General features: G+C 36.1%; 1 protein-coding gene across 1 annotated transcript; it reads right to left on the bottom strand.

Moving 5' to 3' along the window:
- Positions 1–10016: 10016 nt before the first annotated feature.
- LOC107494476 (uncharacterized) lies at positions 10017–11330 on the bottom strand. Its single transcript, XM_021125871.1, has 2 exons — positions 10535–11330; positions 10017–10450 (listed from the first exon to the last, which is right to left on the bottom strand). Exons 1-2 carry the CDS (start codon positions 11328–11330, stop codon positions 10017–10019), a joined length of 1230 nt encoding a protein of 409 aa, XP_020981530.1.
- Between the last annotated feature and the right edge of the window lie 2567 nt (positions 11331–13897).

Raw genomic sequence — 13897 nt, forward strand, 5'->3', positions numbered from 1 at the left:
GAAAGGATTCATTTCCTTTTTAATTATCTTTGTATAAATAATTATATAAAAATATAACATAATTGGTGTGTTAGCTTTGATGTAATCAATCCTAACTAATCTCATCATTGTAAAATCCGCATAATTAGTAACTAATTAATCAATAAATTAATTATTATTTAAAAAATTAAAAAATTAAATTTTAGAATTTAATGAGATAGAGCTAATTAAAATAAAAATTTTGACAATAATTTTAAAGAATTTGACCCAAAATTAGGCCGAACGAGTCAAACCGAATGAACCAGATCCGTATTGGGCCCAAGGCCCAACACAATTACCAAATAAATGAAGAGCTCGACTCTTCCTTCCCCAATAAGAGGGGAAACACGCTGAAAATACAAAGGAATGGGCGAAGAACAAAAGCAAACACCAAACTCTTGGCTTAATTTTAAATCCATATAACTTTTGATCCGCGCTTCGATTGACGAGCCGTTAGTGGCCACGCGTTCGTCTCGAAATTATCTACAATTCCCAATAATCAATTCGGTAAGAATATTACATTTTCAATTTCGAATTTCCTCCTCCAATTTCAAAAATTCAATGTGAAATTATGTTGAATTTATATGATTTTGGTATTTTAGGGTCGAATTAACTCGTGGATAATATTGGACTTTATCCAATTGACTCATGGGTAAGGTAAGGAAACCCTTACCCTTGCCAAATTATTGAATTTGTGAACCCTAAAGTAATTCTAGTGTTCTTGTATGAAAATTTAGATTGAATTATGTACTTGGAAACAATTTGGTGTTATTGGAGGCTAATTGGCAAATTTGGGAGCTTGAGCTTGAACTTTGGGGCTGTGGATATTTGTTGACGGTGAATACTTGAGGTGTTCCGTGCGTTAGGAGGAATCAGCCAAGGTATGGTTTCAGCTTTTTTTAATTAAAATATAATGTAACTTGAAAACTTAAGGTAGATGACTTAAGATAAGATGAATTATATGTTGGTATATATTTGATGGTTTTGGTTAATTATGATGTATGTTGAATTATATGGAGTGTTGAATGAAATTGATTGATGTTGTGATGATATTAATGACGTATGAATTAGTATTGTTGGTAAGTTGAGGATTAAGGTTGTAATGAGTGAAATTGTTGGTGTTGGTATTAATGATTTTGTGGAAGGAATGTCTTGATATGAGAATGAAGAATTGAGGTGTAATCGGTGTGATTTGGGTTGTATATGGTTGAAGTAGTTTGTTAGAAAAGTGTAACTTTTGTGAAAATAGAGGTTGAGAATGTTTTGTGTAAAGTTAATTTTGACCTAATTTTGACGAGCAATAACTTGACTTTCAAACCGTCGATATTTCTCAAACTTATTATATATGAAAATTGGGTCTATGAAACTTACACCATTCGAAGAACGGGTGAAAAATATTGTAAAACGAAAAAGTTATGTTCGTCGGAAGTTTGGTGTACGAAAGACAATTCTACAACACTTAATAGCTTTTGGCATTTTTGGGAGGCTCGTGTATGCGGGGGTACACGCGACGCGGCCATTTGGTTTGGCCAAACGTGCTTGCATACGTGGGAGTATGTCGCATACGCGGGTTGGAAAAATTTACACTTCTGCATACGCGGGATATGGTTCGCGTATGCAGGACCCTGTTTTTCAGCAATATTGTATTTTGTGATTTTAAACATGATTTTAAACCTATAAACTTTTATTTTAACTTTCTAAGACCCTAAAACTTAGTTCTAGACATAGTGGGGGTGTTAAACCTTGAGAGGGAGTTAACTTAACACAGAAGAAAAGTTTAGAGTAATGAATTGTGATTGAGGAAGTGAAGAAATGATAGGTTGTAAGTGAATGTGATATGTGACCCCTGAATAGTAGGCAGTGATGTTGTTCATTTACTCCGGGTATGAGATGAGGAAGGAGAATTATAAAAACTGAGTTTAATTATGGCATTTCAAATGATTGTGAAAGAATTTATATGATAATGAATTTTTGAATGAGAAACATTGGCAGTAATAAGGATTGTGGTTCATCCCGCTTGCTCCGGGTCAATGTTTGATATTTGATAATAATGATAATTGATTATTAGTTGAATGAATGTATGTTTGAGATACCTGGGCAGTAGCAAGGATTGTGTTCATCTCGCTTGATCCAGGTCAGTGATTATGACGCTTGAGTAGTAGCAACAGTAGTGGATTATTCCACTTGCTCCAGGCTGAGTTTTTAAACACCCACCTATGTAGTAGCCATAGTAGTGGTTATTCCACTAGCTCTAAGTTAAGTAGGTAGTAGTAATAGGGTTGTAGCTCAAACCCACTTGCTTCGTAATGGGTGTTTTTGTCCATGGTTAGCTACCAGGATGTATCAGATTGGCTATATAACCGATGGATGATATCATCAACCGTAGGACAGGTAGGAGTGTGCAAGGGCCGGGTAAAACTGAGTTTGATGTGACCCAGACCTGACCCGATTTTCATCCGGTATAATCGAGCTGTTAACATTACATTACCTTGATACCTTCTTATAAGTTAGCATGTGAAATATCCAAATTTTCAAGACTCCAACTATTATTTGACATGGTAAAATTCACTTAGAAAAATATAACAAGAACCAACTCTTCTCTAAAATTAAAGCATATCCATAATCAATACTAATATTGTCTAATAACACCAAATATTTAAATCAATACCAAAACATAATATTATGCATTAGTCTAAAATCTTATGCATTTTAAAAATAAAACATTAACTTATAGTCTTATAACAACTAATAACACAAAATATTAAGGTTTAAAATACTTAAATTCCACATAAGAATAACCATCATCCATCACTAATAACACAAAATATTAATTGTGTATGATTACTGGGCCACCAGGCTGAGTTCGGGTGACCCAAGCCATGACTCGGACCCGACCCGAAATAATGACCGGGTCTATTTTTGAGACCCTTACTCGGCCCTAAACCCGATGAAATCATACCAAATTAGCCCCTAAAGTGTTCGGGACCAGGCCATGCACACCGCTAATGGCAGGCATACATCATGTGCATATGTGTGTTTTTGATTGTGCATTTAATTGGGCTTGCCTATGTGATTACTATGTTTACCTGTCATATTTGCTACCTGCTGTAACTGTATCCTATTTGTGTTTGTCCTTATTTGCTTGTTTGTCTGTGTGGTTCCATTGGAGTTTGGAGGATTGGATGAAGGCGGGGGATTGAGGGTTTTAGTCAGAGACTGGCTAAGTCTTAGAACCTTAGAGAACTACCCTACTTATGGTTTACATACTATAATCTTTAATATTTTAAATATGAGTATCGAAATTCTAGGATTGCCTTTGGTTTTCTCGTGACATTATATGTTAGTTATGTGGGCACCTCTACCATAGTAAGACCCTCTGGTTCTCACCCCATACAATATTTATGGCTTTCAGATGAAGAACTCTTGCCTTATAGGTTTTTATCTTGTTTTTTATATATATAAGTAGATACGTTATATTTCTATTGTATATATTATGTTATATCCCTCTTAGAGGTTGATTTGGAGAAACAAGTTCGTTAAGCTGTCTTTTGAGCCTTTTGGGTTTATCTTGTATATACTTATATAAATATTATCCGGCCAACCTTGGCTTCGCAGATTGAACCTGGAACTTGAATATTTTGTATCTTTTGACACCCTTTTTTTTATTATTTACACATATATTTTACGTTTTTTTGTACACAAATTTTTCATTTTACGTGAGCATTACGACTTTTGTTTTAAACTTTCCTTTAAAGGCTCCTCGTTATAGAATTCCTTTCAACTATTATTATGTATATATTTTACTTTTAGAGATCATAATGTGTGGTAGAGTGTTGCAATCATCACCTTATTCTATTGTGTTCGTCACGTGATTTTTCATTGTCTAAAGGTTTGTATTTGATTAGTATGTCTATTTAATAAATAAATCACAGTGATATTGATTTAATTATTAACACACAATTTATATGAATATAATAATACATAACTAGACTTAAGATACATATATTTAGTATTTTTTTAATAAACATAAAAAAATAGATATAAAACTTTGATGTTTATTTGAAAATTTCATTTTTATTTTCATTATCATAATCATGCAACTTCTTCCTTCTCTACCCATTCCTCTTGCTACTTTATTAGCTTTCTCTGCCATTATTTTCCATCATTTTAACTACGAATAAATTTTTAGTGTTTTTTTTTACGACAACTTCTGTTCTTCTCCCTCTTTTTTTCTATTTCTCTGCATTTAGAATTTGTCGAACCTATATAAAAAATTAGAATATCAAATAAAGATAATTATATACACACTTCTGTAATTTATGAAACCAAATGGTTGAAGAATAATAATTGTGTGAGGGTTTGGTATTCGACAAGACACATCATGTCTAATCTTCTCAAAAGTGGCACGTGATAGATCTGTTAGCCGCTAAGAGAATTAGATGGAAGTGTGAATCTTTTCATATAACATGTATATAAAGTGATCAAGTCTTAACCATCAAAAACTTAGATCACAAGGTGTTTGCGCTTTATACAGGACTTTTTGAAGCTTTCACATCACAAGCTTTCAATTTAGCGCTTCTACCTCAAAAATGTTTTGCTGGGGGAGGGGGAGGGGGGAATCTCTCTATTCAAGCTCATGAGGCCGAAACCCTAGCATGTCTGGTGGTCCTGGAAAAAGTTTGGGACGATTGTTCTTTTTTTATGTGTTTATTGAAAGCAGAAATATTGAAGTGATCCAAAATCTAAAAGCAGATAGAAGACATATTAACTACTTTAGTTCTTTTATTGTTGACTATTTACAATTTATTTTTTTCTTTGGATGTGTTTTATTTTCGTATATTAAGAGGAGTGATAATAGAGTAATTCATGAATTGATAAAAATAACGGTTATCTATCTAAATATAGTGTGGATGGAAGATACACCATCCTATATTTATAACATTGCTCTATCGAACATTTTAAGTCCTATCTATGAATAAAGGCTATCTAATTACACCATAAAAAAGGTATTTCACGAGTTATATTTTGTTGGAAATATTTTATATTATCTATATTTATACCATGTATAATGAAAATATTAAAAAAGTTGATGTCTAATTTTTTGTAAAATAAAAACTCATTTAATTTTTATTATTTTTATACTTTGCTTTTCAATATAATTTAAAATGTATAAAGTATAAACTTACATAATTCTTGAATTTTTAGAAGGTTATATATATTATGAATGAAGAAATAAAGATATCTTTTAGGTGTATCAATTACAGGCTACATTTGATTCTTTTAAAATTAAAAATTATATATCAATCATATTAAATAAATATATATTAAAATTAATTATTAAAATTAATTACTAATTATAACAGAATAACATAATTTTATTTTTTATATTGGGAGTTATAAGATGTATAACACGGTTTTGGGGGTGTTCGGTACTTCACCCAAATAAATGTGACATCTACGATCTTCAAATTGGACGGTCCATTTTCCATCAACTAATCGGCGGTCCGATTTGTGTACCTACCTAGCCTAAAATCGAACCGTCCGATTTGCGCCCCACCAGCCACGCGTCGAGCATGCAAGCTGCCTCCTTTCTGATTGAATGATATATCCGAAGCAATATATTTATTTCCCTGGTTCACTTTCATTCAACAACACTACAACCCAACCACCTTCACTTTCACATTCTCCTCCATTGTTAACACTATACAGACCTTCCAAAAAAGAAAAAAACTTTGGACTACTACCTATTATGCCAAGAAGAAGGAGAGTGAAATATGTTAATCGTGCAAAATTTCACGTTACTAATTATCTTGATCATCTTAATTATGTAAGTTTTTATTTTTAAATATTTTAATTAAATAAAATAATAGTTACAATGTTAGAAATTAATAGTTTATTATAATGATAATGTTAGAGATTAAATTAGTGTAGTAATAATAATTTTTAATGATTTTGATTTAACTAAAATAATAGTAATAATGTTAGATTAGTTGTTTATTAATGTTGATAGCTAACATAGTAATAATTTTTAAATATTTTAATTTAATTAAAATAATAATGAGATTAGTGATTAGTAGTAAAATTGTAGTGATATTGTTAGTTATTTAGTGTAATAACAATTTTTTTTAAAGATTCTGTATGTATGATAATAAATTAATTAATTATTGTTATTAATAGAATGTGCTAAAGAATAATACTGTATGTATACCCGTGACTCACCCGTGTGAAAGTAAATTAATTATTATAAGAATATTAAGTAATAAGTTTTATTAAGGTTAAACGTGTGATTATAAATAAATTAATTAGTGTTAATTGTTTTTAATAAATAATTTTATTGTAGTAATAATTTTTATTTACTTAATTGATGTATTTCTGTTATTATTATTATAATAATAATAATAATTATTATTAGTGCTATATAAATATTATTTTAGACATTTGAATGGATAATTTTAATGCATCTAAAAATAATTAGATTTACCAATAAGATTTATTGATAACCGTTAGATTGTAAAAAATATAGATGTGAATTTTTTGTAAATTAAAGTTAGTGTATTTTGAGTAGTTAATAATATAGTTGTTAACATGATTATGTTTTACTGGTTATGTGACCATGAAAATGTGACTATGATAAATTTAAGTTGTTAATTAAACAAGGTTATATTTGTATAATGTGGAATCGTGACTATTTTTTTGTAGGGTTCACGAATGTTGTAATGTGACTACTATATACCGTCAGACCGGTACAATCATATTGTAGAGGGACATTTACGGGAGACAGGCTTTTATCACGTTTTTCATATTGGAATTGTCCAATATTAGTCGGCATTGGTTAATGTTCTGATCGAAAAATGGCGCTCTAAGACTCACACATTCCATTTACCGGTTGGTGAGTGTGCGGTGACGTTAGAGGACGTGGCAATTATTCTTGGTCTTCTAACGAATGGTTTGCCAATTACAGGACCGACACTCAGCAGTTATGACGCATTAGAGGCTGAATGCTTAGATCAGTTTGGTGTTGCACCTAGAAAGACAGAGTGTAGAGGAAGTTTCATCAAGTTGACCTGGTTTCGAGCACTGAAGGATCGTATAATGTTGGCTGACAATATTCAGATTCAGAGGTACGTGAAGTGCCACATAATGTTATTATTTGGTACGGTTATATTTGGAGATAAGTCCGAGGTAGGGTGCACTGAAAGTTTCTACCATTACTCCGCAACTTTTCTGGGATCATACAGTTTAGCTGGGGATCGGCATGCCTGGCACACCTTTATAGAGCGCTGTGTAGGGCAACTCGAGTCGACTGTAAGGAGATTGATGGTCCACTGACACTTGCTTACTTGGGCTTGGATTCGGCTACCATTCCTTGCGCCGATTCCTGGCAATCCTCGACTCTTTTCAATTGCAAACTGGTAAATTTAAATACTACATTCTTTTAAATAGTGGTGCACGTTGTATTTTAAACTTCATTGATAAATGTTATTTAATGAATTGTCTGATGTCAGGTGGCATAATTGGAAGCGTGCCGATCGGGGCTACAGATATCGTAGTCTTGCTAAGTTTAGGAGAGCATTGGATGATCTGCAAGAAGGATAGGTATGTTGTAACAAATAAGTATTTGTTTTCATTTAGCCATGCTATTATTCGGTGTGTAATCCTCATTTACTTGCATAATCTGTACAGTTTGTTTGGGAGGCTTATGCAATGGGACGGATCGAAGCAGGCTTGATTCCTCCTAATATTCGTCAGCATTCAGCCATATGGAGTGCCACGATTCCGCTTATATCTTTTGAATGCATTGAGTGGCATGCATCTGATAGACTGAGGAGACAATTTGGCTTGACTTAGGGCGTTCCTCATCAAGAGCAGGATCTAGGTGAAGCACACGGCGAAGTTCTGACAGGGCCCAAGAATCAAGATTGGTCTGGAACTCACTCATTCTGGGTTATGCATTGGACGAATAGGTATAGTCATGTTCTTGTCAAGTACATGGTGCCCTCACAGCATCAGCTAGAAATCTACTTGCATTGGTACCGAGGTACATATGGTGACCACTTGCACTTGTCAGATCTCGAACCGCAAGAGAATCAGAACGGTGATCGTATGCATAATCAAGAAAATCAACAAGTACAACCACCGCCGCCACCATCGCCACCGCAACCGCGACCCCCCCACAAGCACAGGCACAGCAAGAGCCTAAGCAATTCACACCATACATTCCTGACACGCAATCTGCGGATTATTTCACACTACCATATCCAGTACATCAACACTATTGGAGTGTCCCACACCAAGAAGCAGGTGAACAGGGTTTGTTTAGCCAGCTGCTTGGATTCATGGCTCATGTGCCAGGTTACTCACATCCAGGTTACGGAGACATTTCCACCGACCATAGGGCCCAACCGAGTGGGATTTCTCCAGGTAGATTGTCATTGGATATGAGACCTCGCCAGCTCACTTCCTCTGGTAATTTCAGAGGTAGACTTTCTGTTGACTCTAGTAGGAGTGATAATGCCACGAGGAGGATCATATAGAGCGGACATTCACGTCATATTCCGATGGGTCTAATTCAGGAGAGCCACCAGGCAGTTGAACATGAGGCTGATGACTTTCTGGTTGACCATCCGGATGGGGATGGGGATGAGGATGAGGACGATGATGAGGATGAGGGTGGTAATGGTCCAGATGATGATCCAGCGCCTAGTGCAAGTAAAATAATTTATTGGTTAAACTAATAAAATAATTTCCTTATAGGTTTGTTTTGATTAGTTGGTTATTGAATGTTTTCATTGGTATAACCACTAGCGAAAAAGGAAAAGGATACAACCTTAGAGCTGATCTCTCACATCGGAGTACTAATCGATATACCACGTCCGCTTTTAACCGGGTTGCAAAGAAATGCAAGAAATTATATAAGGATGTAAAATCGGCGATGAGAAAATGATGTCTGTATTGAACTTATCTATTTAGAATGTGTATTGGACTTATGTATTTAGTGGACTTATTTATGTAGAATGTGTTGGACTTATTTATTTATAATGTGTTGGACTTATGTATTTAGTGGACTTATTTAACTTGAATGTGTTGGACTTATTTATTTAGAATGTGTTGGACTTATGTATTTAGTGGACTTATTTATATCATCAACTATGCTACTTTACTTTTCATCAGCACTTTCATTAAATTTTCAGTATATGAAAACTCCAAAGTCATACAATAACATCACACACGAAAGTCATACAACATACAAAATATTAAAAGTCATACAATAACTAGAGTGAGAAATTTAACGCGATCTCTATTGGTTACTCGCACCTGCACTTGCACCACCGCGTTGACGATATCTACTATAGTTGTGGCCCTCGGCCCCGCAATGCTTACATAGCCTAGGACGACGCAACATCCGAGTGTCCATCTCATTCAAGAAACGGGTCATCCTTGGCCGACTTTTGGATACCCGTCTAAGGAACGGATTACCTATGAATCGAGGTCCATGATAAATAGGCCATGTTGTGGGATTCCCTAGTAGCCTAAACCTCGCCCTGTAAACTCGTCGAAGTTGTTCCATTTTGTAGACATCATGTACATACACTTGCCAATCCAGCCGTTGGTTTGCACAACAAGCAAACACATGTCGACACGGAATCCAGTCGACCTGGAATTCACTACAGTCACACCATTATCGGCGGAGGTCTATGATAAACCCCGTTTTGACGGTTTATCTTGTATTGATTTTAAGAGATTTTATGACCTTTTACCCACATTTATCCATTGAAATAGCATGATTTTGTATATTCTCCTTTAATTGTGCTTAAGAGTGAAAACATACTTTTTAGGACTTAAAATAGCTAAATCTAATTCTCCTTGATTCCATTAGATGCCTTGATATGTTTGTTAAGTGATTTAATGTTTAGGAGGCAAAGATTGGATCAAGGGAATGAAGAAAGAAGCATGAAAAGTTGGAGAACTCATGAAGAAATGAAAGAACCGGAAAGCTGTCAATCCACTACATACTCTAGACCACCGGGACACTCACGCACTTCAAATACCTCATTCTGTCGGTCAAAGCAACTAACTTGGATGTTACCCGCTGCTCGTTGATTGGCATGCAATTTGGAGGTTACAAGCTCAGAGAACATATGTCCTGTATTAATTCGAGCCTCAGCCTCGGCTATTTTTTGGGTAAACAACTCATTAAGCCTGTAAAATGTTGCCTTAACAAGTGCAGTGACTGGAAGATTGCGAGCCCCTTTCAGTACCGAGTTGATGCACTCCACTAGATTGGTGGACATATGACCCCATCGATATCCCCCATCAAATGCTAAAGCATACTTCTCACATGGAATCCGATCCAACCAGTTGGTATAAGCCTCACCCCGCTCACGTAAACACTGATAACGCATCTTGTACTCGCAAACTGTTCGCGAGTATCCTGTCATTAAAACAAAGACCCACTATAAGTAACGTTCATCATAATAACTATGTTCAAGAGTAACTGTAATTGTAACTATCATACCGATGTTGACGATAAGCTTCTGCAGATATGGGGCCTTGAACTTCCTCAAAAAGTTGGACTCTATATGTCTGATGCAAAACATGTGGAATGCTCTGGGAGGAGACCAAGCTCCGTTACTACGAGCAATAGCTGCCCTAATGGAATTGTGCCGATCGGAGATAAGGCCCACACCATCATGTGTCACAACATGCTGTCGCAAGTTACTAAGAAAAAAGTGCCAAGCCTTAGATGTCTCTCCCTCAACTATCGCAAATGCAATAGGCACGATGTTGTTGTTGCCATCCTGTGAAACTGCAACCAGCAAACAACCCTTGTATTTTCCATACAAATGAGTTCCGTCTACCTGCACTATTGGCTTGCAATGTCTAAATGCTTTAATACAAGGGTAATAACTGCAGAAGACTCGGTGCAGTACACGAATATTAGGAACCAAGTCATCTCCTTGATACGCAGGCATTGTTTCAAAATGAACGACTGTGGATGGCTCCTTGTGACATATGGCCTCAAACCATATCGGCAAGGCTTCGTACGAAGCTTCCCAACCTCCGAATACTGACTCCACTGCCTTCTGTTTTGCCAACCATACTTTCTGATAACTTATGGTGTAGTTAAACTTTGACTTTACTTCCGTAATCACTGATTTCACCTTTATAGACGGGTCAACTTCTACCAATGGCTTTATTACTTCTGCAATTGTGTTGGAATCCAGCTTCGAATGATCATGAGAAATGGTGGCCCTAGTACAGGTATGACTACCATTGTACATCCTTATCTCCCAACAGTACTTTCTGGACATTTTGCTCGCCCTGATCAGCCAATCACATCCTACACCATACTAGGTGCATTTAGCATAGAATGTCGTCGGCTCTGACTCATGCACCCGATAATCTACACCTCTGCGGATAGTATATTCTTTCATCACCTTAATTACTGCCTCCCTAGAACTAAATTCCATTTCCACGGTAAATTCACCATCTTGCATAACGGGAAGCTCTGCTGCAATCACATCACAAATTTAATAGTTCCATAAATAACTGTTAAATATGTGTTGCATTAATTAAATCAATGATCCGTAAATCAAGAATGCACGATGCAAAATTGAATAAGTTTATCAATTAGGTCATGAAACTCTGTTTAATAAACTAATAATCACACAACAATGGAAAACATAGTTACCAGAACCAAACCGGTTCATTCTGGATTTGACCGATTCGCACCAGTTCGTTGCCAAGTGTGGTATCATCATCGGCCGGACCGACCTACGGTCAGGTCCGATGGTTTTCTCATCGAACCGGCCGGTCAGGTTCAACAGTTTACTAGTCGAACTGGCCGGTCCAATTTAATGATCTAGTCTGGTCGGGTCCGGTTTTAACAACAACAATGGAAGACATAGTTACTAGCACCAAACCGGTTCATTCTAGATTTGACTGGTTCGCACGAATTCGTTGACAAGTGTGGTCTCATCATCGGACTGGACCGACCTACGGTCCGATTCGATGGTTTTCTGGTCGAACCGGCCGATCAGGTTCCACGGTTTTCTAGTCAAACCGGCTGGTCTAGTTCAATGGTTTTCTGTCCGAACCGGCTGGTCCAATTCAGTGGTTTTTTGGTCGAACCAGCCAGTTTGGTCCGGTTTTAACAACAACAATGGAAGACATAGTAACCAGAACCAAACCGGTACATTCTGAATTTGACCGGTTCGCACCGATTCGTTGCCAATTGTGGTCTCATCATCGGACCGGACTAACCTAGGGTCCAGTTTGACCGTTTTTTGGTCAAATCAACGGTCAGGTTCAATGGTTTCTTTGTCAAACTGGCCAGTCCGGTCCGGTCTAGTCCAGTTTTAACAACAATGTTGGAAAATACTAAATTTCTCAGCATACACGTTCACTTGATAATTAAACATTTACCAATTACCAATTATATGCTATATTTTGCCTATTTACCGTTGTCTTAAATATTTGTTCTAAACTCAAAACCTATGTACAACCCGGTTAATTAACGACTAATTAATCCATAAATGAGAATTTATTCTAGAAAGCCCAAAATGTGATTTTTATGGCTAAATGTGATAGAGGAGATTGAGACGAGAATTTCGGTACCAATTTTATAGAAATCGGACCAAGATTGGACCGAACGGGCCAAATCGGGCCAAACGGACCCAAAGTGGGCCCTTGGCCCAACATAACTTAACCAAAACCCTAGTTTTCAGCACTCTCTCTCCTCATTTGTTACACACACATGCTGAAATTAGAGAGAAAGGGAGGAAGAACACTCTCTCAAGTTCTCTCCCTTGGTTGATCTTCAAACCACCATAACTTTTGATCTAGAGCTCCGATTGCCGCCCCGTTTGCGGCCACGCGTTCACCGCGGAGAGCTCTAAAAAACCCATACAATTAATATTAAGGTAAGCCACGTTTTGCTCTTCGAAATTCCAGCCTTGTTTTCGAGTTTTATGAGCAAAAATTGTTGAGATTTTGGGCTCTTTGATGTTATAGGACCCAACTCTCTTGAAGGAGAAGGTTAATCTTGTCTCCTTGGACCTTGGGTATGGTAAGGTTCTTAACCCTAGTGTAATTTTGTTGTTTTATGATGTTTGGATTTTGAGATGTTGTGTATGGGTATGATGGTTGTGGTTTAAGTTGTGTATGTGTGGATATTGGAGCTTGATTGGTAGCTTGGGAAAATCGGCTAAGGTATGGTTTCGGTTTTCCGTATCTAATATGTAATGTGGTAGGAAATACTTAGGCTAGAGGCCCTAAGATAGGCATTGAATGGTTGATGTTGTTGAATGATTGAGATATATGATGTGGTCATATATGTGATGATGATTATTGATGCCATGGTGGTATGATGTATGAGAAATATGCATGTTATGATATATGCTTGATTATTAGTTATGGTTGAATTGTGGGTTGAACCATGTTGATGGTGAGTATGATGTTGATTGTATACCATGATGATTTAGTGGAATTGATGTTGTTGAGAATTGGCATGAGGAAGAGTATATGATATGTCAATATGTTTGAGTTTGAGCCACTTGGGTGAAGTGGGTTAAAATGATGAGATAGTGATTTTATAATTTGTGGTAATGTGTCAATGTGTGAGTTGAGGAGGCTTGATGTTGAAATTGATATATTTTGATTGATTTCAAAGAAAAGGGATGAAATTGGCATGTTTTGATTGGTTTTGAAAAGAGTTGAAATTTGCATGTTTGAAAATGGCACTTTGTGGTTTTTATGAAAAACATGATTTTTGGGCATACTTTGACGGGACATAACTTGGACTACGGATCTCCGTTTTGTGTTAAATCTGTTTAGAAATGAAATTGGATCCGGGATGTCCATGCCGTTCAAAGAACGG

This window comes from Arachis duranensis, chromosome 6 (genome assembly GCF_000817695.3).
Source record: "Arachis duranensis cultivar V14167 chromosome 6, aradu.V14167.gnm2.J7QH, whole genome shotgun sequence".
Lineage (NCBI taxonomy): Eukaryota > Viridiplantae > Streptophyta > Magnoliopsida > Fabales > Fabaceae > Arachis > Arachis duranensis.